General features: G+C 44.5%; 1 protein-coding gene across 1 annotated transcript in view; it reads right to left on the bottom strand.

Annotated features, from left to right (window-relative positions):
- The window catches only part of PKNOX2 (PBX/knotted 1 homeobox 2), a 75,134-nt gene that overhangs the window by 16,210 nt on the left and 33,909 nt on the right, over positions 1–25,015 (bottom strand). Inside the window, exons 2-5 of the mRNA XM_034069628.1 lie at positions 15,584–15,735; positions 15,204–15,281; positions 8,076–8,184; positions 3,111–3,250 (exon numbers count right to left, since the gene is read on the bottom strand). Coding sequence (XP_033925519.1) covers positions 3,111–3,250; positions 8,076–8,159 — 224 coding nt within the window. The 5' untranslated portion in view covers positions 8,160–8,184; positions 15,204–15,281; positions 15,584–15,735. The remainder of the gene's footprint in view (positions 1–3,110; positions 3,251–8,075; positions 8,185–15,203; positions 15,282–15,583; positions 15,736–25,015) is intronic.

The following is a 25,015-nucleotide window of genomic DNA, read 5'->3' as shown; positions in this document are numbered from 1 at the left end:
GAATCACTTTCCACTGGTCTTTTCTGAGCCTGAGTCAGGCGAAGGGGTTAAACCCCTTGGCTAAGTCTTCATTTGCAGCCACTAATACCGCAGCATATTATAGTTTAATCTGTCCTGATCCCGGTTTAATGCCAGGTTTGCCGAGGCTGGAGCAGAGAACAGGAGCGGAGGAAATCATTTCATACTTTGGGCAGCCCTGCCGCGGCTCAGCCGAGGGATATGAAAGGCAAATTCCAGGCGGTGGGAGGAATTATTGGGACTTAGGAACTGGCAGCTCAGTGGCAGGTGCCCACTGCCATTTCCAGAGCCAATTAGGAGCAAAGGCTTGGAATTACCCCAAGGATGGGGTTTTAATAGGGGAGTGATTGCGGGGAAGATGGTTTGGTTTTCTGTAGGAAATAAAAAGGAAAGAAAAAGAAGAGAAAGAAAGGAAGGAAAGGAAAAGAAATTATGAGACAGGAATAAAGGAAATGAAGGGAAGGGAAAAAGGAAAGGAGAGGAGAGGAGAGGAGAGGAGAGGAAAGAGAAGAGAAGAGAAGAGAAGAGAAGAGAAGAGAAGAGAAGAGAAGAGAAGAGAAGAGAAGAGAAGAGAAGAGAAGAGAAGAGAAGAGGAGAGAAGAGGAGAGAAGAAGAGAAGAGAAGAGAAGAGAAGAGAAGAGAAGAGAAGAGAAGAGAAGAGAAGAGAAGAGAAGAGAAGAGAAGAGAAGAGAAGAGAAGAGAAGAGAAGAGAAGAGAAGAGAGATTATGGCATGGAACTGAAGAGTTGGAGCCCATCCTTGCTGTGAAATCTATAAGGAAAAACAGACAGATATCCAGGAGGATGCCCCCACCGCGGGGGTTGTGGAAAATCACCCCGGCACAGTTTTGGGGAGGAAAAAACTGCTTTTGCTGGAAAAAATTTGCTTTTCCTTTTCCCTTTGCAGGTCCCTCCAACCCAAAGTGTTCCAAAAAAACCCAAACAAATCTCCCTTTTTTGGTGGCTTTTTCTTTTTATCTTTTCTTTTTGTTGTTTTTTTGGGGGGTGTTTGGGGTTTTTTGCTTGTTTGTTTTTGTTTTCCCATGGAATCCTCCAAATAAAAGGGCTGAACCAGCCCTGACATTTTCCTGCAGGAGAGAGGTCGTTTGCAGCCACTAATAAAAAGGATCTGACACGGGCTAATAAAGAGAAATGAATTCCTCTAATGGCCTCATTTCCCACCTTCACCAGGGCTCTGCCCCCGAGCTGGTGGCACCTTGGGCACATCACAACAGGTTTAATTTTACCCAGCTCCAGTATATCCATTCCACCCTTAAAAGAAACAACATAGAAAATAAACTTAACGAAAAGAAACTCAGCCCTTTCCCACTTGGACAATTCCAGTTTGCGGTGCTGGGGTGGTTTAAGCATTGGTTCCCACAGAAGAAGCCCCTTGACTTGTCCACAATCCATTGGGAAGTGCCAGCTTGTTGCATAAAGGGAAGAAAATACTTCAGCTGGGGATAACTGCAGCAGGAAAGTGATGCTGCTGGACCAGACTCTGCTAAGATGCTCCTGCATCAAGCAGGGAGGGAGATGCTTCATCTTTTTCCCTTTTTCCTCCTTTTTTATGGGTGATAAACCTCCCACTAGAGCATAACACCCCATGGGGTGACTTGTCCCAGCTCTTTCTATATTTCCCATTGCATTTTCCTGGTGATTTCCCTCCACGTTGATCGACTGATGCCTTCTGCCTTGGTGTAATTATTGCAAATTAACAAAAATCATCATTTTAAGCACAGGATATGGCTTTGGGAGGGCTACAACCGAATTCCTGCCTGCTTTTGCTACTTAATTCCATATCCACAATCCTCATTAACTGCTGTATAGGTGAATATTCTGATTTTGCATGGCCTCATTGGGTTTTTGAGAGATAAAAATATACCTGGGAGGTATTTTTGCTTGATAGCCAAAAATCAGCATCCAGGTTTGGGCAACCGAGTCCACATGTGACACCAGCCAACACATATTTCCCTACTTTTCTGGGTAGGAAATAGGTCCAGATTATTCCCTTTTTGACCTTCAAATTGAGACTGGGAAAACTCCAAAGGGTTTTTTTGGTTCCATCATCCCATGAACACTGCAAAAATCCTTGCAGATGTGCAAAAAAAGGTGTTTTTCCCTGAATGACCTTTTTCACCTTGAGAAAATGATTTCTATCATTAGAAAAACATCTTAAGATCTGCTGCCAATAATCCTGCGTGTTTTCCTTGGAAACCAGTGGGTTTATTCCCATCTTTCCAGACCTTTCAGACTCGTAATATCTGAATATTTGGAGGTTTTTCATTCACAAGCCCTTGTGGCCCTGGCCATGAACAGGGGGGTTAATCCTTAACCTTAAATCTTAATCCTAATTATAGCATACATTACTGTATACATTGTAATACTGTAAATAATTATCTATCACTTTAATAATTACATATTATTTATATAATTATACTATTTACATAATTATGATGTTACTTATTGCAATTATATGATAACATTATATTACAATACTATATTAATATCTCCAAAGGGATAAAAAAGGGGACCAGAGGGGTTCATACATCCCGCACCCATTGCTGCTGCACCCATATGGATGCATGAGCTTCCTGTTTCAGGTTAATAAGTGACTTCACCACTCCTGGGTGCTTTTTCAGCCCAAAATCACATGGTTTTGCTAGAAAAAAACAGTGTAACTTGAGTTTTTGGGGAGTGGGAGGAATATTTTGGGTGCGAGATGGTGGGAGATGTAAAACATGACAGGAGATAGGGGGGAGATGCTGCAAAGTGATGTCCATGAAGGACCTCATTAACCAAGTGTTAATATCAATAGTTACTACTGCTAAAATGAAGCAAATTGCAAATCCCCCCATTCCTATCTGTTAACAGGATAGAATATTAGAATATTAGTGCATTAATAATGCATTAGAATAATGAAATGAAATGCATCACTGAAGCATCACTGAATCGATGCATTAACTGATGCATTAATCGCTGCATCGGCGAATCAATGCGTTCATAATGCATTACAACAACGGGTGCATTAATTAAATAAGGCATTAATTAAGTCCTTAATTAATGAATGCACACTGACAGTAGCTTGCATCACCTGTAGACAGCTCGCTTGTCGGCCTCCAGCTGTGCCTGGGGGTCGCCGGCCGCGGTGGGTACTGGTGCGTTGGGGGCTGCTGCTGGTGTGGCGAGGTGCACGGGCTGAGCCTTGGTGGGCTGCTGGGCTGTGGCTGTCATCTGGGAGGAGAGAAGGAAAAGGAGAGGATGAAAAGGGGGAATCAGGTAAAGCCAGGGTTTGTTGTGCTTTGCCACTGCTTTCTGCGGTGAGTTTGTGAAGTTTAGGGAGAGGTAGTGCCGCGATGGGGCTCTGAGTGGGATGCATTTGCATTCCATCTAAGGCTGCTTTAGATTTTCCCACTTTTCCCCCAGTTTTTTACTTTGGGAAACCACAGGAAAAAAACCCAAACCAAACCCAACATCTTTATTACAGCAGCAAAGCAGAAGCAGGGGGTAATTTATTAAGGGATGCTTTGCACAAGTCCCAGATTAAATCAGCTGCAAGGCTGCTGCTTGCCAAGGGTTTTTTCAAAGCAGGTATTATTGTCTAGACACAAAATTACGTGAGCCTCTTCCAGCTCAGAATGAGTCATTTTTGCACTGGGAGAATTCAGCCAAAACCAAAATTCAACTCTTTCTTTCTCCTCCCTGTGCCCAAATCTTGGTGTTTACCCCAGTGCTGCCCCAGATCACTGATGCAATGGGAACTGCAGTCTATGGGCTGGAAATCTGCTCTGTGATAAATCATCTTTCTAACTAACATTTTGGTTTTTGAGAAACTGCAAGTATTTTGGTTATATACCTGCATTTAAGATGCGAGCAGTGTGAATGCTAGCAGTGCATGTGCAAATCACTGCGCTTCCTTCCAGTATCCCCTCAAACCTCTCACCTGCAGGTGTACAGGTTTGCACCTATTTAGAGACAATATCCACTTAAAATTAACAATGACATGTTAAAAAGCTGAATTATTTGCTGCTGGGCTGCAGATGGGTCTGATGAACACTTTGTGATGCATTGCTTCATACTGCTAAGACTTGGTTAAGAAAAAGAATCAGGGAGGAATTTAATCTATTTGGGCTCACACCCCCCACATCCAGTATGTTTAGCTTAGAATCTCAGTGAAAAACTAATAGAAAGTGGGTGTTTCACCTGCTTTTGATGTCAAAATGCTGTAAAGGATTTAGCATTTGCCTGCTTTCACCAGTAAATCTGAGCTGGGAAGCAAAAGGAAGGCTCTGCTTCTTGCTGAATATTGTACATAATGTACATCTTTGGTTAATAGATCATAGAATCATAGTATAGCTAGGGTTGGAAAGGACCTTAAGATTGCCTAGTTCCAATCCCCTGATACTCATTTTTGTATTTAGTTTTATATAAATAAAAGATATGATTTATTTATTTGGCTGGCATACTTCTAGACTAATTTCTGTGATTATTTATATGAAAATAGAATGGTAGGTTATATTTATACACACATAGATTTAAATATATGCACTTATCACATATGTACATTATTGTATATATGTATATACTACATACATGTATATATATATTATATATTGCTTATTATATATGATAAATATTATACACACCTATATAAATATGTGTCTTTATGTGTATGCCCAGAGTCTTCTCCAGCCAAATCCACTCTGCTACTCCACTTCTTGCCATGATAAAGCAGCCTTCTCCCTCCCTTACAAGCTGTGTAAACCCACGCTGGGCCAGCACCTCGACACCTTTTGCTTTCAAAATGTTTGACTTTAATATCTCCTGCCTGACCTTTCACTGCCGATAACGGCGCTTTTGGGTTTTAATCTCCTTTATTGTTCATAACGGCGAAGTTTGCCTCCTGCACCTGCAAATTCACCCTGCACTATTCAATTCCTAACTCTCCCAACCCAAAACCAGGTTTGATTTCCATCCCTATTCCCTTCCCCAGTGAAAATTTGTGGTTCACTTCCCATTCCTACTCCAGCACTTTGGATTTCTCTTTCTTTCCACCCATTTTCTCAATAAACCGAATTGCAAGTGGATTTTGAGATCCTCCAGCCATGTCATTGAATATTTCCCCATCCTCTTTCTCTTTTCCCCCTTTTTTCTCCCTATTATTTTCCTTAAAAACAACTTTTCCTAGGGGAGAAATGGCTTTTCCCCCCTCTTTTTTCCCTTTTTTATTCTTTTTCCCCTTGACACACTCAGGATGCCAAAGCTCTTTTTGCATCCTGCCCCCATATCCTGCCAAGTTGTCCGATTCCAGCCAAGTCTGCAACTAATTGGGCTATTACCCAAAGTAAAAAAGCCTCCTCTGCGGTTGTTTCAAAGCCATTACCTCACCTTGGGCTAAAGAAAATCATAAAAAATAAATAAAATAATCCCAAGTCAGTGGAAAATTAGGTGAGAAGATACTTGGATGTGAGTATTTGCAGCCAGATAGGGACACTGGGCAGGGAGAGAAGCAAAAATGCAGCCAAAAATGGCTTTACAGGGAGCAGGTGGGGAAGGGAGAGCAGGAAAAAGGCAGCAGGCTTCTGGCTCAGGAGCGTGTATGTTTTGGCAGGGGGAAAATAGGGAAATATAGGGGAAAAGGGGCTGGATTTGGGTAGGAAAGTTGCAGGCATTGAAAAAAACCGCAGCTGGGGGGATGATGGTGGTGATGAGGATGAGGATGATGATGATTATTTGAACCCATCAGCCCTTGTCCTATCACTACAGTCCCTGATGAGGTCCCTTTCCACCATCCATGTAGCCCCCTTCAGACACTGGAAGGCTGCTATGAGATCTCCATGCAGCCTTCTCTTCTCCAGGCTGCACAGCCCCAATGTTCTCAGCCTGTCAGTTTTAAAGCCTGATCTATATTATATTCCTGTTTTTACCCTTCTTCAGGAAGAAAATCCTTTCCTGGTGTTAGCAGCTCCTCACCAGGTGATGCGGGGGCATCCTGCAGGTTTAAATGGGATAATCCCTCTTGCTTTCTGAAGTTGAAGACTATGGACTCTCTAAGTCTAAAGAGCAATGACAGTCAAGGTCTTCAGGACAAGAAAACCTCCTCAGTCAGCAATATTTAACCTATTCCTTAGCATTTCAGAGTGAAAACTTCATCACACATGCTGAAAACAGAGGTTCTGACCCCAGAAACATTGTGAGGACACCAGGAGTTGGAGAGGGGGGAAAGTTTGACAGATCCTATAGAAAAATAAATACATCCAACCCAGTTTTCATGTGTGGCTTTTCTAGAAACCATATTTTTTATAACTAGAAAGAAAATCATATTTTTATATAATTTTTATACCCATTTTTGTCCCTGAAAGGCACATTGGGGGGAGCACAAAGCTGGCTGTATCACTTTCTGTGTTGAAATTGCTGAAAAATCAACATTTCCATCCCATTTTTATAAGTACATTTATAGAATAAGTTAAAAAGTAAATGTTTCTTTCTTTTTTTTTATTTTTTTTTAAACTTTCCACTTTTGACCCTGATGTAACCACCTAAAACACCCTTTTTTGGGGAGGGCAGATCTGCTTTCATCACCTTCCATGCTGAAAATGCCTATTTTTAAACCAACCTCTTTTTGCTAACTCTGACAATGAAATAGCTTGAGACTTTCCGTTTTTCCTGTTCATTTATCATGGAAAATATATGGATTTTATGCAGACTCTTTAATTTTCAGCTGGTGGAGGTATGCAGTGAGCGCAATCAGGCTCAGTATAAATGATGCTTTGTGTTACCCCCCTGTTAGCAGAACCAGGTGAGTATTAAAGCATTATTTTCCTTCCAAGAGGCAGCTTTTCCCTTAATTTCTGCTTCATTTTTGCACATTTCTGACAGTGAGGGACATCACTTGCACAGCCTCTGTAGTAAAACACTAACACAAAGCTCTCCCAAACCCCTTTTTTAAGTGCTTTCCTTCCCAAAAGCACTTTTCTTCCCCAAACTCTCCCCTTGATAACAAAAAGTTGGTTGCAGCTCTAATAATTGGGGGGTTTATTTATCACTGACCCTCCCCATCTCTTCCCCATGTTGGGGAGAGGAAATCTGTGCTATTTGCTTCCAAACCCTAAAAGTCCCAAATTCTCACACAAAAGGCTCACGACAGTGACAACATTGAAGCAAAAACAGCAACTCTTGGCTGCAGCTTTTCCTCCAAACCCACTTAAACTGAAAGAAAAACACTTGAGCAACCCCCAATACAGGGGGGGGGGGAAAAGGAAGGATTTAGTTCACGATGCTCCTGAGAGTCCCCCAAAATTCAATGTATTAGAAAGGGGGGCAGATAAGGGATGAGGAAAGTAGAGGGGATGTCTCCATAGGATGCTGCGGAAAATCTCAGCTATTTTAGTCCTTTAAATTGCCCATTAGGACTAAACTGGCGTCGTGGCTCCCCGCTGCGTGTTTCAACACGGAGGAGAGAAAAACACTGGGGAAAAAAAGCCCTTCTCAGAGCTGAGCAGAGCAGTGAAGCGAGCAAATGATGACACCAAAGTTGGAGGAGCCATAAAAACCCCACCGAGGTGTCGTTTGTGAGAAGTGACCTTTTCCCACCAAAGGAGACGAGCGGAAAGGAGACCTGGGGGGATGTAAAAGTCAATTTATTTATTTTAGCTTGCAGAGAACAGGCTTGAGTTTGATGGTTTATTTCCTAAGAGGGGAGATTTTGGAGCTTTTGCAGCTGAGATATGTAGGAAATGGGGGGAAAACTCAACATTTCCCAGAGGACCCCCCCAAAAAGCTGCTTTGAATGGGGTGCTGATTCAGTGCTCAATCCAGGTTTTCCAAGAAGACCCCAAGGCCCCAAAATAAGCCAGAAATGGGCAAAAAGCACATATAGTTTGACCAAAACCCCTTCAATCTTAGAGATTCAGTTGGAGGGCTTTTAATTTTTGCCACTCTGAAACGAATATTTTGGGGTGAAATACTTTGTTCTGGTTATTATTAGGAAGAGAAGGTAATGAATGCAGGAGTTGGGGGTCACTGAGGTCTGCAGGAGAGCATGGGTGCTCACACTCACCTGTGGGGTGTCTTGGTAGGGAGGAGGGGGCACTGTCTGGGTGGCCATCATCGTCAGAGCCGGTGCCGGGGAGACATGGTGCATCCTGGGTGGGAGTCACATCGAGAACCTGCAGGCAGGAGAAATGCTGCTGAATTAAGGGGGATCCCCCCTAAAAAGGAACAATCAGAAGGATAGACAGGAGAAGTGATGCCTCCTCACACAAGCTCCACCACACAGTCCCTAAAGGAAACCCTCCTTCTATGATCTTCTATGACTTTGATGATTGTTAGAGATTTGTGGGTTTGGACAAGGAATGCATCGAGGGTGAAACAAAGAGGATCCCTAGCAAGGAGATTTCAGCTGGAGAGCAGCCAGGCAAGGGCAGAGCTCTTGGAGATGATGGCTGCATGGACACATGATGGATGCAATGGTGATGGAGATGATCAGTGAACATCATATTATATTTTCCCCCCTGTGAACCCTGGTTCACCCAGGGCATTTTCTTTATACCCCTTATGCCTATACCAGCAGTGCCTACATGGGGATTTCCACCCCTTTTCCAGTTAATCCTCCTTTCTGGAAGTAGGAAGACAAGTCATAAATGCAAAATTCTCCATTTTCTGAAATTACCCATCAAAAACCTCACCCAAATCCCATATCTCTTTGCCTCTGGCCACTACAGAGTCACATCTTCAAGCACTGAATGCTCAGTCCAAACGGGACAGTGAATATGAGTTCACCAACCCAGTTGACTCCTGTGTTGTATTGACCGAGCCCACGATGACTGAATGCACAAGATACTGCATTGATGTGATTAAAACAATGATTTTTGTTATTTGCCAAATAACAAAATATCAGGAAGCAAAATTATCTGCTCCTGAGTGAACCTGTGGAGTAAAATCTTTGGTGTCCAATGTCAAGACTTGGCTCATGGCTACAGGCACGTCCTCGAGGGGAACACCAAGGGGAAAACCTCCCCACCACAAACAGCTGCAGCAGGAGAAGAGCAGGATTTAGCACTGCAGTGGTCTAGACATCTCAGTGGGAAGCTGAGAAAAATAAGGCATTGCTATTTTGGGGAACAAAAAGTCCTGCTTGTTCCCTATTGTTCATGCCGGGATTGAACCCACCTTTAGCACACAGCAATTTATTGTGGGGTGTGAGCTTTTTGGTCCAATGTATTCCCAGAAGGTGGCAGTCCAGAGCCCAGTTTAATTGCCAAATATCATCTGAGCTGCTACAATCAAGGCTTTATGGGTGTTGATTTGTTTGGAGAACAGGACTTATAGCAAAATGTAAGGGAAAAAAGGAATAAAATGAGAGACAGCTGTTGCCAATAGCAGTGTATTTATTTGGGGGGAAACAAATGCACTTGGGTGCCATAAATATTCTGGGAAGCGCCTGGTACCCGCAGGAAAAGCCGGACGGGTATTTCACGTGGGAGCCCCTGGCCATGAATCTCCGGATAACGGTGCAGAGCTGTCAGCCCCATGGATTTATCACCAGCCGAATGCAGGCAAGGGTCTAAAGCTGCTATTTTATGCATTAATCCTTTCTTATTTTTTATATATTTTATGTATTAATGCTCTCTTTCTTTTCACTCCCCCCCCCAAATGAATCTAGCTGCATGAGCTCTTGACCACAGGCATCCAGATGACAAAAGCAGAAGAGCATCACCAAACCCCTGCCAATCTCTTGCAGATCAGCTTGAGGCAGTGATCAGCTCTTGGGCAAAGAGTGAAATGTGGGTGACTGGGGGTCACCAAGGATAGGAATTCCATACAACTCCCAGGGTGTTTGCACAGAGGAAAGGAACTGTGAGCAGTAAAGCCCATAAAGGCTCTTTCATTTCCGGAAGCAGTTTTGGCAGTGACCTGAGATCAAAGTATCCTAAATTTCCTTATGAAATCAAATTATTTCACCTATCACTGAAATATTGCCATTAAGTTGGAAATATACTTCCTGAAGAGCATGTGTCCACCTGAAGGAGTCTCAGATTTATGGGCTGTGCTTTTTGCCAGCAATATATTACATGCTCTTTCAAATAAAAATAATTAGAGACTAAGTTGAGAGTTGGGGTTTTTTTATAGTGTGGTCACTGATGCCTTAAAACATTTCAACAACCCAAGTCCACAACACCCCAGGTTAATGTGACCTTGATTTATAAAACAGCTGAAAAACCATATTAGAAATAGGGCTCAATGCAGAGAACCCCACATTGTTGGACTCCACATTATCATTTTTAGCAGATATTAATATTAGCTTTGCAAGGTGCAACTCTCGTTTCTAAATCAATGGGGATCATTTTTTCTAGCTCATTCAGCAGCTTCTTCCCTGCAGCAAAACATGCAACTGATAACAGAGGACTCAACATGAGAAACCAGAAAAATCAGCTTTTCAGGCATTTCCTCTTCTCTACCCACAGTTTCAAAGTTATTAGAGATACTTGAGGATGTCTTCCACTCATGGGAAGGCATCTGTCTCCATTAAGGGAATCCTGCCTTTTCTAATGGGTATTTTGAAGAGGGGATGCTTTGGGATTTGCACTGATGCCATGTTAGCCGTGCTCCCTCCACAGTGGGCTCTTCACAGAGGCTTTTGCATGCTGGCATTTATGATATATATATATCTAAGTTGAAATGAAGAAATATAGCTGAAGGGGAAAGGATGGGCACCTCCAGAGAACTATACATCTTGGTCTGAACCGCCAGCGAGGACAGGTTCACCCTGGGAGGCTGATGCTGAGTCTTCACTAGCCACAAAGTGAATCAAGAGCAACCCTCCTGCTCTTGAAAGTCTCATTTCCATTCACCAACCTTAAAACTTTTGCTTATTTTCACTTAAATTCACCTGTGAGGCTGAAAGATGAACCCCAGGTTCTCATATGCTATAACCCTGTTATGCCACCACCTCAGGAAAGATAAAATAAATACTGTCAAATGGTTGAAAATGGGGAAGAATCCCAGATTTCAAGACATCACCCATGCTTGGCCATGCCTCATGGTCAAGGTTGCTTCAAAGCAGACTCATGTGATGCTTTTTAGGAAGATTTGGTACCCAAATTACCTCTATCCAAACCCAGGAGGTTTTTTGCATGGGGAGCATCCTTTGGTCTCACCCTAGATGCTGGGTCCCTAAATGCTGATCATTGAAGCCTTCCCAGCATCCAGCTATCAAGTTATCAAAGCACCCCTCTTTCCTACTTTTTCTCCCCAAAAAGCCCTTGGTCAATGCACAAACATCTCCCTTGGGTGCAGGGTGAAAACACATTTATTTCTTTAACATTTGCATTTATTAACTTAATATTCTCAAATCCTCCTCCCAGCTTTAGCTCCAGAGAAAGGGGGGACCTGCTACTGTGAATGTCTTATGAGAACAACAATTACCGCTACATATTTCCCTTCTCTCCGCAGATCCCCATCCCTAAAAGGCTCCAGGGATATCTCTGCAACATAAACAGGAGAATAAAACCTGCAAGAGCCAGTCAGAGCTTTAGTAGACAAGGTTAATGTACCTTGAACAGCAGCATTAAACAACTTTGTTCTTTAAGTGGAGAGCTGAAATACCTACTACATCCAGTGTTATTTTTAAAGAGGAAGACCATTAAAGCACCTTCCAAAACAAACTGGTGCAGTGAAACATCAAAGAAGCTTCTTCAAAGTAACCTGAAAACACTTGCATTTTGTGCAATCCAGCCCCTGGCCCAACCAAAGTTCCCAGAAGAGCAAGTTGTGAATCTTTTCAGAGGGCAAAGCAAGAAGCTTTGAAGTGAAACGTAGCTGAGGAACCCAAAAAATGTGCAAACTTCCTCTTGTCCAGGAGAAGTTTCTGAGGATTGCAAATAAATTACTTTTCCAACAGTTATGAGCTGCAAGCAATGAACTATGAATATTTTATGATCAAAATCCTGCCTGATACATTCAAACCTTGCCTTGTGCTTTCCATTTGCCAGCCCAACCTCCTAATCCCATGAGAGAAGAACCACCGAGCACCCACATTTCCAGCATTAAACACCAAACCCCAGTCCCTCTGAAGTCCTGCAATGGGAAGGTCCCAGCCAGGTTCAGAGGAGCTTCTTGAGGGACAAAGAAAATGATAGTAAATAAACACAATGAGTTTTGGAGAGATGGGCTGGCAGAAGAAGCTTAAGTATGGGTCTAAGATGAATGAGATGATAGGAAAATGGGAGATTCGTGGGTTTTATGCATCCTTTGTCCCACTAGCAAAGGCAATGTCATAGCTGTTGCTTTGAGGATGGGCAGCCACACTCAAACCCAGTCTTGCTCAGCAAATATTAAACCATCAGTCACATTTTTCCAACCCAAACTGATAACTGCAGTCCAACTTCTCATGTAGCTAAAGTATTGCGAAGTGTGAATCAGACCAACACCAGCGCAAAACCCACCTGAAGCCTCAAAGTAGGCATTGAGATTGAGGATTCCAGCAAAGATCCCACCACAACTTCACAATGACTTTTTGCAGCCGTTGCTGCAGCCCATAAACACCTCATTGGCAACACCACAATTTGTAATAATGCCTTTTTGGGGTGTTTAGTTTGCAAATTAAAGCTCTCAGGCTTCATCACTCCGATCTCCAGCACTGCAAAAGCCATTGCACTATGTAAACACAAATAGAAACCTGTTTTTGGGAGAGCTCAAAGGGATTGGTCTAAATGAGAACCTGGGTTTTGGTGGGCTCACACAAACTGGGCTAACCCAACTGCAGAAACACAGGTGGGATGTGCATGGAAGCATGCAAAGATTTCCCCACCCATGGGAAAGCCTGGAAAACAGAGCAATGCTGCAGCACACCTAATAAAACCCTCTCCTCCCTTAAATCTGCCTCGTTTCTTGCTATATCCTGCTATCACACTTGCAAATTTTCCCTTTGGGAGAGGGAAAGAATTCCCTTTGGAGCCGGCTGCTTTCCTCTTTCCCATATGGCAGATAAATCAGAGCTCTCGATTTGTGGAGTTTTCCCTTTGCATCCCTCTCTTGCAGCTCTCTGGCTCCTCCTGGTCTTACCTCATGCCTGAATTGCCTTTGAAAACGCAAAATTCCCAAGGAGAACTGACTTCACAAAGTCAAGGTTTTCCTTGAGGCCTGCCAGGCTTCCTGGTATTGGCAGAGAGTTGTTCCCATCCAAGCCCTGAGCCAAGAAGCCAAAGATTGCGACACGAACCTCTAGATTAATTGCCTCAACTTAAACATCTTTCATTTGCCCATTTGAAAGCAATTCTTTTACTGTATTTCCAGCTTCCATGACAAAAGAGAGGTTTGAGATGTGACACAGTGATTTATACAAGCTCCATCAAGCTGGGGAGTTACAGAGTTCTGAGCTCCTTTAATTACACTTAATTACACTGTCTTCTCCATTTACTCTGAATGGTAGACCCTAAGATACGTGCAGCCTTGTCTTAACACAATGAGGCAATTGGAGACAAAAAAGGACTGGGAAGTGTTTATGGGGTGAGGCAGATGTGCCAAATGTTTTTGCAACTTGGCAGTGACAAAAGGTACAGCCTGGCCTCAGGGATGCATCTCTGTGCAGAAGGAAGGGATGGATCCTGATGCATCCTGATGGATGGAGGAAAGCTGAAACAGTTTTGTGCCTAGAAAATGGGAGGACCCATTTACAATGTGGAAAATGTCAAGAGGAACCAGGTTATTTCTTAGAAGATATCTGCAGGATAGATAATTTCTAATATTAACCACTCAGAGCAATGCCAGCCTTCTGTTGCAGAAGGTAATGAGGGGATATCCATCATCACATCACTGTGCCTTTAGTGGGAGGTGTCTGGACTTTGTACAGTTTGCTGAATGGGCTGGGTTTGATCTTCTTGCTGGAGATGATTCCCAAGCCAGGCTGTGCTTGTGTCCTCCACAGACACGTGCTCATTTTCTCCACAGGCTCCAGTTTCGCCCAAGGGGAAAACCTCACCATGACCAAAGTACATCACAGAACACTGAGCCCTTTCATGCATGCACCAGGCAGCTTACACCAAAATACTGACTGAAAAGAGCATCAAGGCAGGCAGGATCTCCCCAAGATCAGGTCCTTGTGGTGGCTCCAAAGCCCCATAAACCCACCAGAGAAGTCTTTTCAAAGTGAACCCGGTCTCTACCTTTAGTAGAAAGACACAAACCCAGTCTAATGAGAAATTAAGCTGCTTCATCTTGAGGGTTTTGGCCAAGGGAAGGTCACAGGCAAGAACCCAGGGCAGCAAATAATCCTGCAATAATCTTCCTATTGATGCTCTTCTGCATTGTGGACCAAATGGAGCTCTTGGGTCTTCCCCTGAGATGCACCCACCCTGAGTACTCCCAGGTTAGGAAGAAGTCAGGCACTTATTCAGGATATTGAAGGTGGATTTCTCTTTGCTCTTTTAGGAGGGAAGTTGCAGCCAATGGGGTTTAATTTTCTTTGTCACCTGCTGGGTGCCTACACTTTTGGCACAGATTAAGACATTTGTCACTCTGTCAGGCCCTAATTTTAGCCATTGGGGTTGAGTAAAGAACTATGAGACCCTTGGTTTCGTGTGGGTCTTATTTTAAGCTCTGTGTTTCAGTTATTTTTAGCTGGTGACCATTTCTCCACATCCTACCGATGTGCCAAAAGTTTGCAGCGATAACAGCCCATATTTCAGAGTATTTGTACAAAAATATATCTGTGTTTTCCTCCAGGCTGGCTACGGCTTGTCGGGCTCTTAACAACATGTTATCAACACTTGAGCTTTAAATCAAGACTCCCTACACAGCAAAAATGTACAAATCTCCCCCTAAATGTTTAGTGCATCTAGGGAAGGCATGATATAATTTGGGTGTACCAGAAAAGAGCATAAATTCTCCCAAATAAAGCCACACAGAGGTCAGAACTCACTACATCCTGCTTGATTAATATATTAAATTACTTTGAGTCAGGCATTAAAAGAGGCTTCCAAGAGAAGAGGTGGAATCACCATCCCTGGAAGTGTTCAGAACACATGTAGATGAGGCCCTTAGTGACGTGGTTTAGTGGTGGCCTTGAAAGTCATGGGGTGAAGGTGAGGACTTGAAGATCTTTAAGTTCTTTTCCAACCTGGTTTTCTGTGATTCTATGATTCTATATATAAAATTGCCAAATACATAGAAACCAAAGCAGCCTTACCGTTTGAGGGTGCTCAGGGAGCTGCAAGTGTGTTCCTGCCACCCGAAAAAATGGGATCTTCTGGGTAGGGATCACAACCTGGGAAAGCAAAGGGTGGAATATGTAAGTATTGAGAGAAATGGTGAGATATGAAGCAGAGGATGCAGCTTTCTGCACTAGGGATGGGCTCCTGGCAGTGGCAGCAAAACCATGGTGGGCAATGCAGTTTTTGCAGGATAGTGAGGAAAACAGGGAATCAAGGAAAACATAAGTGGCAATATCCCCTTGAAGGTGAACCAGGGCTGATGGCTGAGCTAAAGCAGAGCCCAGGGTTTTGTCTGGGCAGGTTTGAACATCCCCAAGGAAGGGTAACTAATACATTAGATGTTTAGAGGTCGAACCAAGATGGGTCCAGAACACAGAGATGTGCTTGTGGCCGGTCTATCCGCAAAGGCTGCAGGGTGATGTGGTCCCGTCCTGTCCTTTTCTGTTCCTGGGGGGTGGTGAAGCCCCAGCACAGGATCTCACTGAGGGTTACTGGTACAATCCGGGTCTGAAAAGGAGAGAAAAGGGGAAAAGCAATGAAACAGCCTTGCTGTTGGCTGTACCCTGAGTTCACATTGGCTGTTGCCATCCCCTGGGTAGTTACAGTCTTCATTTGACTGTAAATGTGCTTTTATACTCGAGCTCAGATGGTGCAAATTAGGGAGGAGTCAGTAAGTCAAGACCAGGTGAGCTCCTAGCTGTTATTTAGTAAGGAAAAGTCCACACTGTGTTAGAGATGATTGTGCTTCTACCAAGGATCTGGCCTTTACAGAGGCTGAGGTTGGGATTTAAGCAGATCCAGCGTCAAAATGAAGATGGGCTGAGCAAGGATCAGCACAGCTGTGGGGGTGTTTTGTGTTTGACTGAAAAAGAATGAATGAAAGATAGAAAATTCCCCAGATCTCTGAATACACATCAAATCTGGTGAGCCCCACTGATCTCCAATATCCACCTGATAAACTTCCCTCCATATACATCATCCACAGATATTACCTCTATGTTACGTGATAAACATCACCTGAGATCTCTGATATGTCTATCTACTTTGGTATACATCACCTGGTAGAGAACTGCTCAGATCTCTAAGATGTCTGATATATGTCCCTTGATATACACAATCTCTGTGGTGCTCTCAGATCTTCAGTATACATCTGATACATCTACCTTGATACAAATCACCTCTAGACAGCTCCTCACCAATATACATCTGACATATACATCCCTGATATATGTCACCTGTCTGGAGCATCTCAAATCTCCATTATATATCTGATACATCTGGCATGAATATATCACCTCTAGAGAGCTCCTCAGATCTTCACTATACATCCAATGTATCTACCTTGATATATGTAACCTTGTACAGAGCTCCTCAGATTGATTATATATGTCTGGTATATATAAATATACATGATCTGCTGAGCTGCTCAGATTCGAATGTACATCTGATATATGCACCTCTAGATACACATCACCTCCAGAGAGCTCCTCAGGTCTTCAATATACATGCGATATATCTACCATAACACACACCACCTCCAGAGAGCTTCTCAGATCTCCAAGGTATACCTGAAGGATGCATCTCTGCTAAATGTCACCTGCAGAGAGCTACACCTCTGGGTATATGGGAGGTCCATGAGAAGCATTTTCCCTGGTTTTAATCCCACCCCAAACCACTTGCAGTAACAGCACTAGCACTTTTTGGTGCCCTCACAGTCTGTGCCCACCACTGCAACCAGAAGTATGGGTCCAAAAGACAGAGGTATATGAGGAAGCTTGTAAAGGAAGAACCACTACTGGAAACCTGAACATCTCTGAGGCCATTGCCCAAGGAGAGATATGAAAGCAAGTGGGTGATTTGAAGGCAAAATAGGGCAGAAATCCCCAAACATGGAAAACTTGATGATTTGCAGCAATTCTTTGTAAGGAGTTTACCATCCTATGGGAAAGACTATAGTCATCTGGGCTCACCGTGTGAGCAAAGCATCAGTACTGGAGGAAACGGAACAGATAAATAAGGCTCTGCCAGTGCCAGAACTCTGGTAGACTGATTTTCCCCCTTGGAGGTCATCAGGGCTGAGGTCTCAGATGCTGCATGTAGGAAAAAGTACAGGTTTGTGCAGCTATTGCACAAATGATGCCATTTTTGTTCCAATCACAAAGAGCACCACAAGCCAACCCCACCAGAGACATCTCCCTGAACACTCCTGCAGAGGGAGAGAAGCCTTTTTGAGCCAGCACAGACTTCCAGCGACTTCAAAAGGCATCCTTTGAAGTGTAGCAGAGGCCTTTGAAGTCCTCCCGATGCAAAAGGGAATGGAGGAGATGCCTTCTTCAAGATGTTCCACTGTGGGCGACACAAGCCAGCAAGATACAGGGTGTCCCAGGCACTCGTGGCTACATGGAAGAGCTGCCCCAGAGTCATAAATGAGACATCAAACCTCTCATATGCCCTAATCAATCCCCAAAATGCCCTGAATCCTCATCTACTTGACCTGAATAACACCCAACGCAGAGATAGGAACCTCAGCCTGTACCCAGATTGCAAAAAGCCAAGGGCATCCCTGTTAATAAGGATTTAATCAAGTGTAAGGGAATGGTAATAAAGTTGGCTTTTAGCAAAACAAAATCCAGGATTTTTGATAAAGGGCTAGGATTTTAAAACAAGAAGGTTTTTCCCAGCGTGTCACCTTGTTTCCAACATGAGCAGATGATGTTTCCAACCTCATCATCACAATAAATATCTATTTGTGATAATCTTTAACAAATTTAATGCCAGCTCCTCTGGCTTCAGTGGCAACCACAAATGGTGACATGCCCAGTAACACTGCTGGGTTTTGCTGAATTCTCTTTATACCCCACACTACACCCAGGAGCAAGCTGCAGTGGCCCCAAACTCTACACCCATGGGGACAACCCAAGAAACCCTGTGCACATGAAAAGCAGGAGAGATGCAGAAATGAATGCTCAAATTTCAGTTTAACTCTTTAAGGAGTTCCAGGGGAAGTGAACATGTTCCAATATGTGAACATGGAAGTGTTTACATACAGTGTAGATGTGGCACTCAGGGACATGGGTTAGTGGTGGCCTTGGCAGTGCTGGGGAATGGTTGGACTGGATGAGCTTTAAAGACCTGGTTGATTCTATAATTCCATGACCATGACTCTCCAAGCACTTAGGCTGCCATCTGCAATAAGGACTGTTGCAATAAACACCTTGGATTTGCAGGAATTTCCCCAGCTTCTGTAGCATCTCCAACCTCTGAGTAAGGGCTGGAGGTGGATATTAGGCATGCTCAAAGGTGCAAAAAGCAATATGCATTTTCATCCTCCCACCACCCCAGTCCCTCCAGTGATGCACTAGCCCCATTCTTGCTCAGAGAGGGGGAAAGCATTCCAGTATCTGAAGGGGGCCTACAAGGATGCTGGAGAGGGACTCTTCATCAGGGACTGTAACAACAGGACAAGGGGTGATGGGTTCAAACTGGAACAGGGGAAGTTCAGGTTAGATATAAGGGAGAAATTCCTCCCTGTGAGGGTGCTGAGGCGCTGGCACAGGGTGCCCAGAGAAGCTGTGGCTGCCCCATCCCTGGCAGTGCTCAAGGCCAGGTTGGACAGAGCCTTGGGTAACATGGTCTAGTATGAGACATCCCTGCCTATGGCAGGGGGGTTGGAACTAGATGGTCTTAAGGTCCTTTCAACCCAAACGAATCTGTGATTCTATCATTCTATGAAGACATTGAAGACATTCCCATACACACAAAATACGTCTGTATTCCTGGAAAAGCAAAGCAATTTTGCCATAAAACATGGTCCAGGAGAGATGGTGGAGCCCTGCTACAGGCAATTTGCATTATCCAAAAGGAGCATGTACTGAAAGATCGGACACTCCCCCCTTCCTGGATGCACACATGTGAACACATCTGGACCCAGGGAACAAAAGCGGCTTCGCTACACTGCACCGATAAATAATGGAAAGTCAAAGTGCCCCATGGAAGCAGCACCACACTGCTCAGCCTCAGGCAAGACCGTGGCAGATTTGGTACCCATGAGGTCTGGAACAGTGGGATTAATAACACATCAATTTTAATGCAGGGTGGGTTATGGGGGTTTTTTTTCCTTCCTTTTTCTTTTTTTCTGCTTCACAAACAGCAAAGTGAATGTTTGAGCATCTCGGCGGGGGGTTAATGAGGACTCTGATTAGTTATTCAGATTTGCCGATGCTGCCTCCATCCATCCTCAGATGGGGGAATAACGGGAAAGGTTTTGCAGAAGAAGCTTTTAAAGACGACCTGCTTGGCTTTCACAGCTCAGTTTCAGGGAGCTTATGCTGCAGTGGTCCCCAAAACTGAAATCCTTTGGGGAGGAGAAGCACGTTTTCCCATCATTCGGGGGGGAGATGCGGAAAGCTGCTGAGTGCTCGGCCATGCTAAGGGGAAAACAGTTGGATTTGTGGGTTTCTTCTATGTGAAAAACAAATTTTTGGGTTTTTCTAATGAAATTTGTTTGCAATTATGGTCAGAGGTATATGACCAAAACTGATAAATGCATGGATGAATGGTGGCAAGGATGCACAGATGCAAGGATGCAAAGATGCATGGATGAACAGCTGCACAGATGCATGGATGAAAGGATGTAAGGAAGGATGGATCATCCCACAAGCCACCACTGGGCTGCAGAACTTCAACATCTTCCACTGCTGCAGTATTTCACACAGCATCCCATAAAAGTCTAATAGAGTGTTTTATGCCCTTGTGCAAAAGCAGGGAGCTCACTTCATTGCTCCTTTCCCCAGGAATGTTTGAAGCAGGCTGAGTTCACCCACTGCTGGTGTATTTGGGGGTTTATGTCTAGATTGAGGCTTTTGTTCTTCACCTGCAGGTATCCAAATCTTCATATTGGCGAGTATCCAACATGATGCTGCAAAAAGGCTGAAAGGATGGAGCCAGAGCAGCATTTCATGGCACTGCAAAGCAGTTCTCAAAGACACAGCATTATTTTAGCATTCACTTGAGGATTCATTATCTTCATCAAGAAGAAACATTTTAAGGATGGACAGGTTGGTGCAACACTCCCTCAACAGTGAACTCATCCCAGCAATGAACACCAGCACCTTATTTCTAGCTTCAGTTGGTTTGAGCATCACTCAGCTCCGTCCAACAGGGATTTGGGGGATAACTCCCTGCCTGCCAAAGAAAGGCAAACTGGAGTTACCCATTGGATTTTGCTAACACTGGGGCTCTCCATCCCCAGCAGGCTCTTTTCCCTGGGAACGCCTCCCATATGCTTCGTCAACAGCGCATTAATTGTTCTGAATTAACAGCTCCTGCTGGAGGAGCAAACAAGCAATTTGCAACCTTAAGATAACGCCCAACTTATCTCAAGTGATTTAAGTTGGGTTTGCTGTGAGGGGAAATCTCGCCTGTCTGGCTGGGAAGGCACCCTCGAAGCTTGGCTAAAATCACACCCTCCAATTGTCTGAGGGGGATAGATTTGGTTTTTAAATTGGCATTTTCACCACTTTAATTCCTTTCTAATATCACCCAAGGTGTGGGATTCAAGAAGGGATGCGCATCTCTATATCCCTACTCTTCCATGCCTGCTTTCAACAGGAACCAACAGTTCCTGTGAAAAGGACTCTACAGAAATGCTATTTCTCCTACCAGAATGCATAAATGCTTTGGAAATGCAAGTAAAGCTTTCTACAATTACAACCAAGTGCCTGCTGCCAGATCAACTGGAAACTCCTCTTGCCACCCCAGTCAAGGCTGAGTTAGGACACACTGTCCATTGACACCCAACAGCTTTCCAAAAGCATCAAGGCTGGGTCCCATCAGATGACCAGTGTTATGGATGGAGTCATGGTCCTCCAGCAAGGTTCTCCACTGAAGTCAGGACAGTTTGTCACTATTTTACAGGGGGAAAGGGTTTAATTGTGCCCTGAAGACATTAAGAAGGGACATCAAAATGCAGTGATGCATCCTTCAATGATGGGAGGCACCTCCAAAATACAGGTGCCACAATGGAAGACATGGGCAGCCCTGGATCCCCATGGCCAAGCCTCACAACCTGACTACCTCCTGGCACATGTATAAAGTAAAAGGAGAAGCTATAAATCACCTTGGCACCCTCCCTGGGCATGGCAGCCCTGGATAAAAGACCAAGATTCAAGGGATGCAGCCTGACACCACACAATTCCCAGCGCATCCTGTTACGCAGATTAATCCTTCTTGATGGAGAATTACAATTAGTGCTCAGTCTTAAGGAGATATCAGCAATCAGATATCTTATCAAATGCCACCTCAATTATTCAAATAATCCCTGGCTCTTAGGTTTGGGTGCTGTTTAGGGAACGCGGTCCGATTAATGTGCTGCCACTTCCCCGTCACGTCCGACACCCTCAACTTCACGTCTGATTACGGAATTTGCATTCAATTTAATTTTTCCTCTTCCATCTGGAGTAAATGAATAATCTGAGCACCTACCCCAGCCTTAATTACATTTGTTAAATTAAAAACCCGGGATGGGAGACATTTAAATGCACAGCGCTCGGCGGCCAGGCAAACCTGCACGTTCAACCTGCCAGCTCCTGCTCCCATTCCAATCCCTTCCCCACAGCCAGGCATCAAAGAAATTACAACTAGAAAACAAGAATTCCTTCTAAACGATGAAACAATAGATGATCTTTTGACATTTCCAACGCTGTTTGCAGCGGAATGAGATAAAATGTAATAAATTCATATACTTCTGTGTGTTTCTTGGCTCCAGCAGCTAAAATTTCCATCTCTTTATGCAGGAGTCCTGGGGAGCAGAAATCCTTGATAATGCCAAACAATTCGACACTTTATTTTCTCTTTACTCTGCACCACGCAAAACACAGGCTTCAAGCTGCCAGCTGCTGGGAGTGAAACCAGATGCTACATCCCTTTTCCATATGGAAACAGAAATCGCCCCATCTCGGGGCATGCATGTGCTCCCCTTGGTCACAGCCCTCCGTGACCCCAGGGCTGCTACTGACATGTGGTAAAGCCTCTTCCCAATAGCAAAACCAACATATTTCAATGGTGCAACTGTCATTTTTTACACATTTTTCCACTCAACCTGGTACCACCAGCCCTAGAGAACAGCAGAGATTTGCCCCAAGCCACCAAATTCCTTAATTTCAATATTAAAAGATAAGCAAGGAATAGAAATAAAGCCACTGGACTTGACTTCTTTAATATAAATCACTTTGCAGAAGCTCGCTCAATTCCCTTTCTTTTGGAGAAGATGAAACTTAAAAGGCTGGAATTAACAGCTGGACTTAAGGTGGTGGTGGAGAAAAGAGCTTTTCCCTTTGCCCTGAGTGTGCTCACAACCCAGGTGACATTACTGCACTCCAGGGAAGCTGGACTGGACTCCCCACCCCACAAAAGATCCGCTCGGATGGGTGCAACAGCGCATCCTCCTCAGGCACAGCAGCAGGATTCGGTCATCAGAGAAATCCCCTGCAAGCTGAAGGCTCAGATGCTGTCTGATGGACACTGCAGCTTCTCATCCTTTCCAGCTTTCTTCCGCTTTGAGTTACCAGTTACGGTGCCGGAGGAGGAAACCTCATGTTTTAGCAATGAGGTCCCAGTGAGGCTGTTTAAAAATTAATTAGTGCCATGAACATATTAGTGATGAATAGTAATTTTAGCTTTTGCATCTACTTCTACATCGTTACTACAGCTTTTCTATGGTCCTGCCAGCCAACAAGGACCTAACGTGGAGCATACCAGAAAAATTGTTGCCTGTGTCTCCTGGAAATACCCCATTCATCAACAAACACACACACCAGGGTGTTCTCTGTGGAGCTTCCAGATAAATTAAGGTTGTATTTCCTGAGCTGGCTGGAAGGTAGGAACCCGCTCTATGAGCAGAGCAGGTTCCCATCATCCCAAAACTGCAGATGTCCAAGTATGAGCCTGGCTGGACATGCCATGGTTCTTATACAAGCTGAGTGTTCTGGTATGGAGGGGGATGTGGGTCCCAGCCTCATCCGAGATGGAGGACAGAGGTCCTCCTTTCACTGATCCAGGGTGGAGATCCCCAACCTCAAGGATGGAGAACCTTCAAGGATAGAGAACCCTCATCCCCAAAGACTGACATCCCTGGAGAACCTCTTAACGGCAAGTACAGGGATCCCCTCAACCCTGAGGATGTAGATCCCTAAAACCTAAGGACCCTTACTACCCTAAAGGTGAAGAATCCCCATATTCCAAGGATGGAGATCTCCCAAACCAAGCAGTAAGACCTTCCAAGGAGAAAGAGATCCCCTCCAGCCATAAGGATGAAGAAATCCCCGGAAACTAAAGATGGAGATGCCACCTTCCCCAGTCCCAAGGAGGGCAATCACCCCCTGGCACCTCAGTAGCTGGATTCCTCATCCAACACTGCACTGGGCAGGACCTGGGGGCATCCCCCTTGGCCCCCCAACCTCCAAATTACAACTCTAAATGAGCCACCATCCTGTTCTAAAGCAGCAGGGACCAAGGAGCCTCGCTGCATCAGCTGCTTTCAGGTGGATGGCGAAGCTGAAGGGAATTTGCAGGGACATCTGGAATGTATTAATTTTATGGCATGTTTCATATCACAGACAGGTACTTTGAAGCAGTTAAGTAGTAGCAGGGCAGCACGTCCCCATGGGTGGGCTGCGGTTTGTGCTTTCAGCCCCAGCTGCCCCCACCATGACAAAGGGGCTGGAGAGACGGAGCTGACGTTTTCCAAACACAGTTTTGTGCCTCTGGGGGCAAATCCAGCGAGAGATTCCAACCCAAAAGGCCAAAAGAAAGAAGGAAACCAACCCCCATGTCTAAGTGATGTTGATCCCCACATCAGGCTCTTAACAGTCCCATCACAAATTGTAAATGACTCAGATAAATTAGATGGCTTAGCAGCTGTGTGGAAAGGCCCTTCAGAAGATTCATTTGTTTCACAGCAAAGAAATTAGTCGGGAATTTAAAATCCTTTCCAGCAGCTTGAGGCTGACACCCTGCCAGAGACCACATGTTGCTGCTCGTGCAGCCCTGGGATGCAGCTGGCCCCTGCTAGGAAAAGTCCTCCTGGAGCATCCGAAAGCAATGAAGAAGTGTGAAAATGGGACGATTTGACCCAAAACACCATCATGGTGAGGGAAAGTAAGGGACTGAGCTGCAATTAGAGACACAAAACCAGGGGGACAGTAACATGGGGATGGGTCAGAGCAGAGGAGGAAGTTGGGGTTCCACCCTGGGTGCAGTGACACGCAGTGATTTCCCCACGGGTGCAGTAAGATGCAGCGATTTACCTGATGGCTCATCACAAGGGATGACAAACCTGCAGCATCCCTGCTTTTCTAATGCTTCCAGGTAGGGAAACACCAGGACCATGCTGTGCTCACTGCAGATGCCCTTTCTCAGATGTTAATACATGAAATCAATGTGTTAAACCTCCCTGTATTCAGAGGCTTCCCTGCTCCCCACTCACATCCCTCTCAGCTCATGAAAAATTGAGGGCTTTTTTATCACCTTCAGACACTATTTTGCAGGTAGCAGCATCTCAAACCCCCTTTTAGTGGGAGTTCAGAGGTATAAAAGATGCAAAACACCCCTAAATTATTCACACAGCATTCCAATCAAAGCCCTGTTATGGGATACAGAGAAGGATCTGGAGACGGAGCCATGACTCTGGGATGTCTCTTCATAGCTGTTTGATAGAAAAACGCTTCCTGTATTTACCAGGGAGAAGGGGATGGGCAAGAGGATAAAACAAAAAGGTTTTCCCTATGGA

The sequence above is a fragment of the Melopsittacus undulatus genome, chromosome 15 (genome assembly GCF_012275295.1).
Source record: "Melopsittacus undulatus isolate bMelUnd1 chromosome 15, bMelUnd1.mat.Z, whole genome shotgun sequence".
NCBI classification, from domain to species: domain Eukaryota; kingdom Metazoa; phylum Chordata; class Aves; order Psittaciformes; family Psittaculidae; genus Melopsittacus; species Melopsittacus undulatus.
The sequence above is the reverse complement of the archived record's forward strand: the minus strand, read 5'-3'. Positions and strand labels throughout refer to the sequence as shown.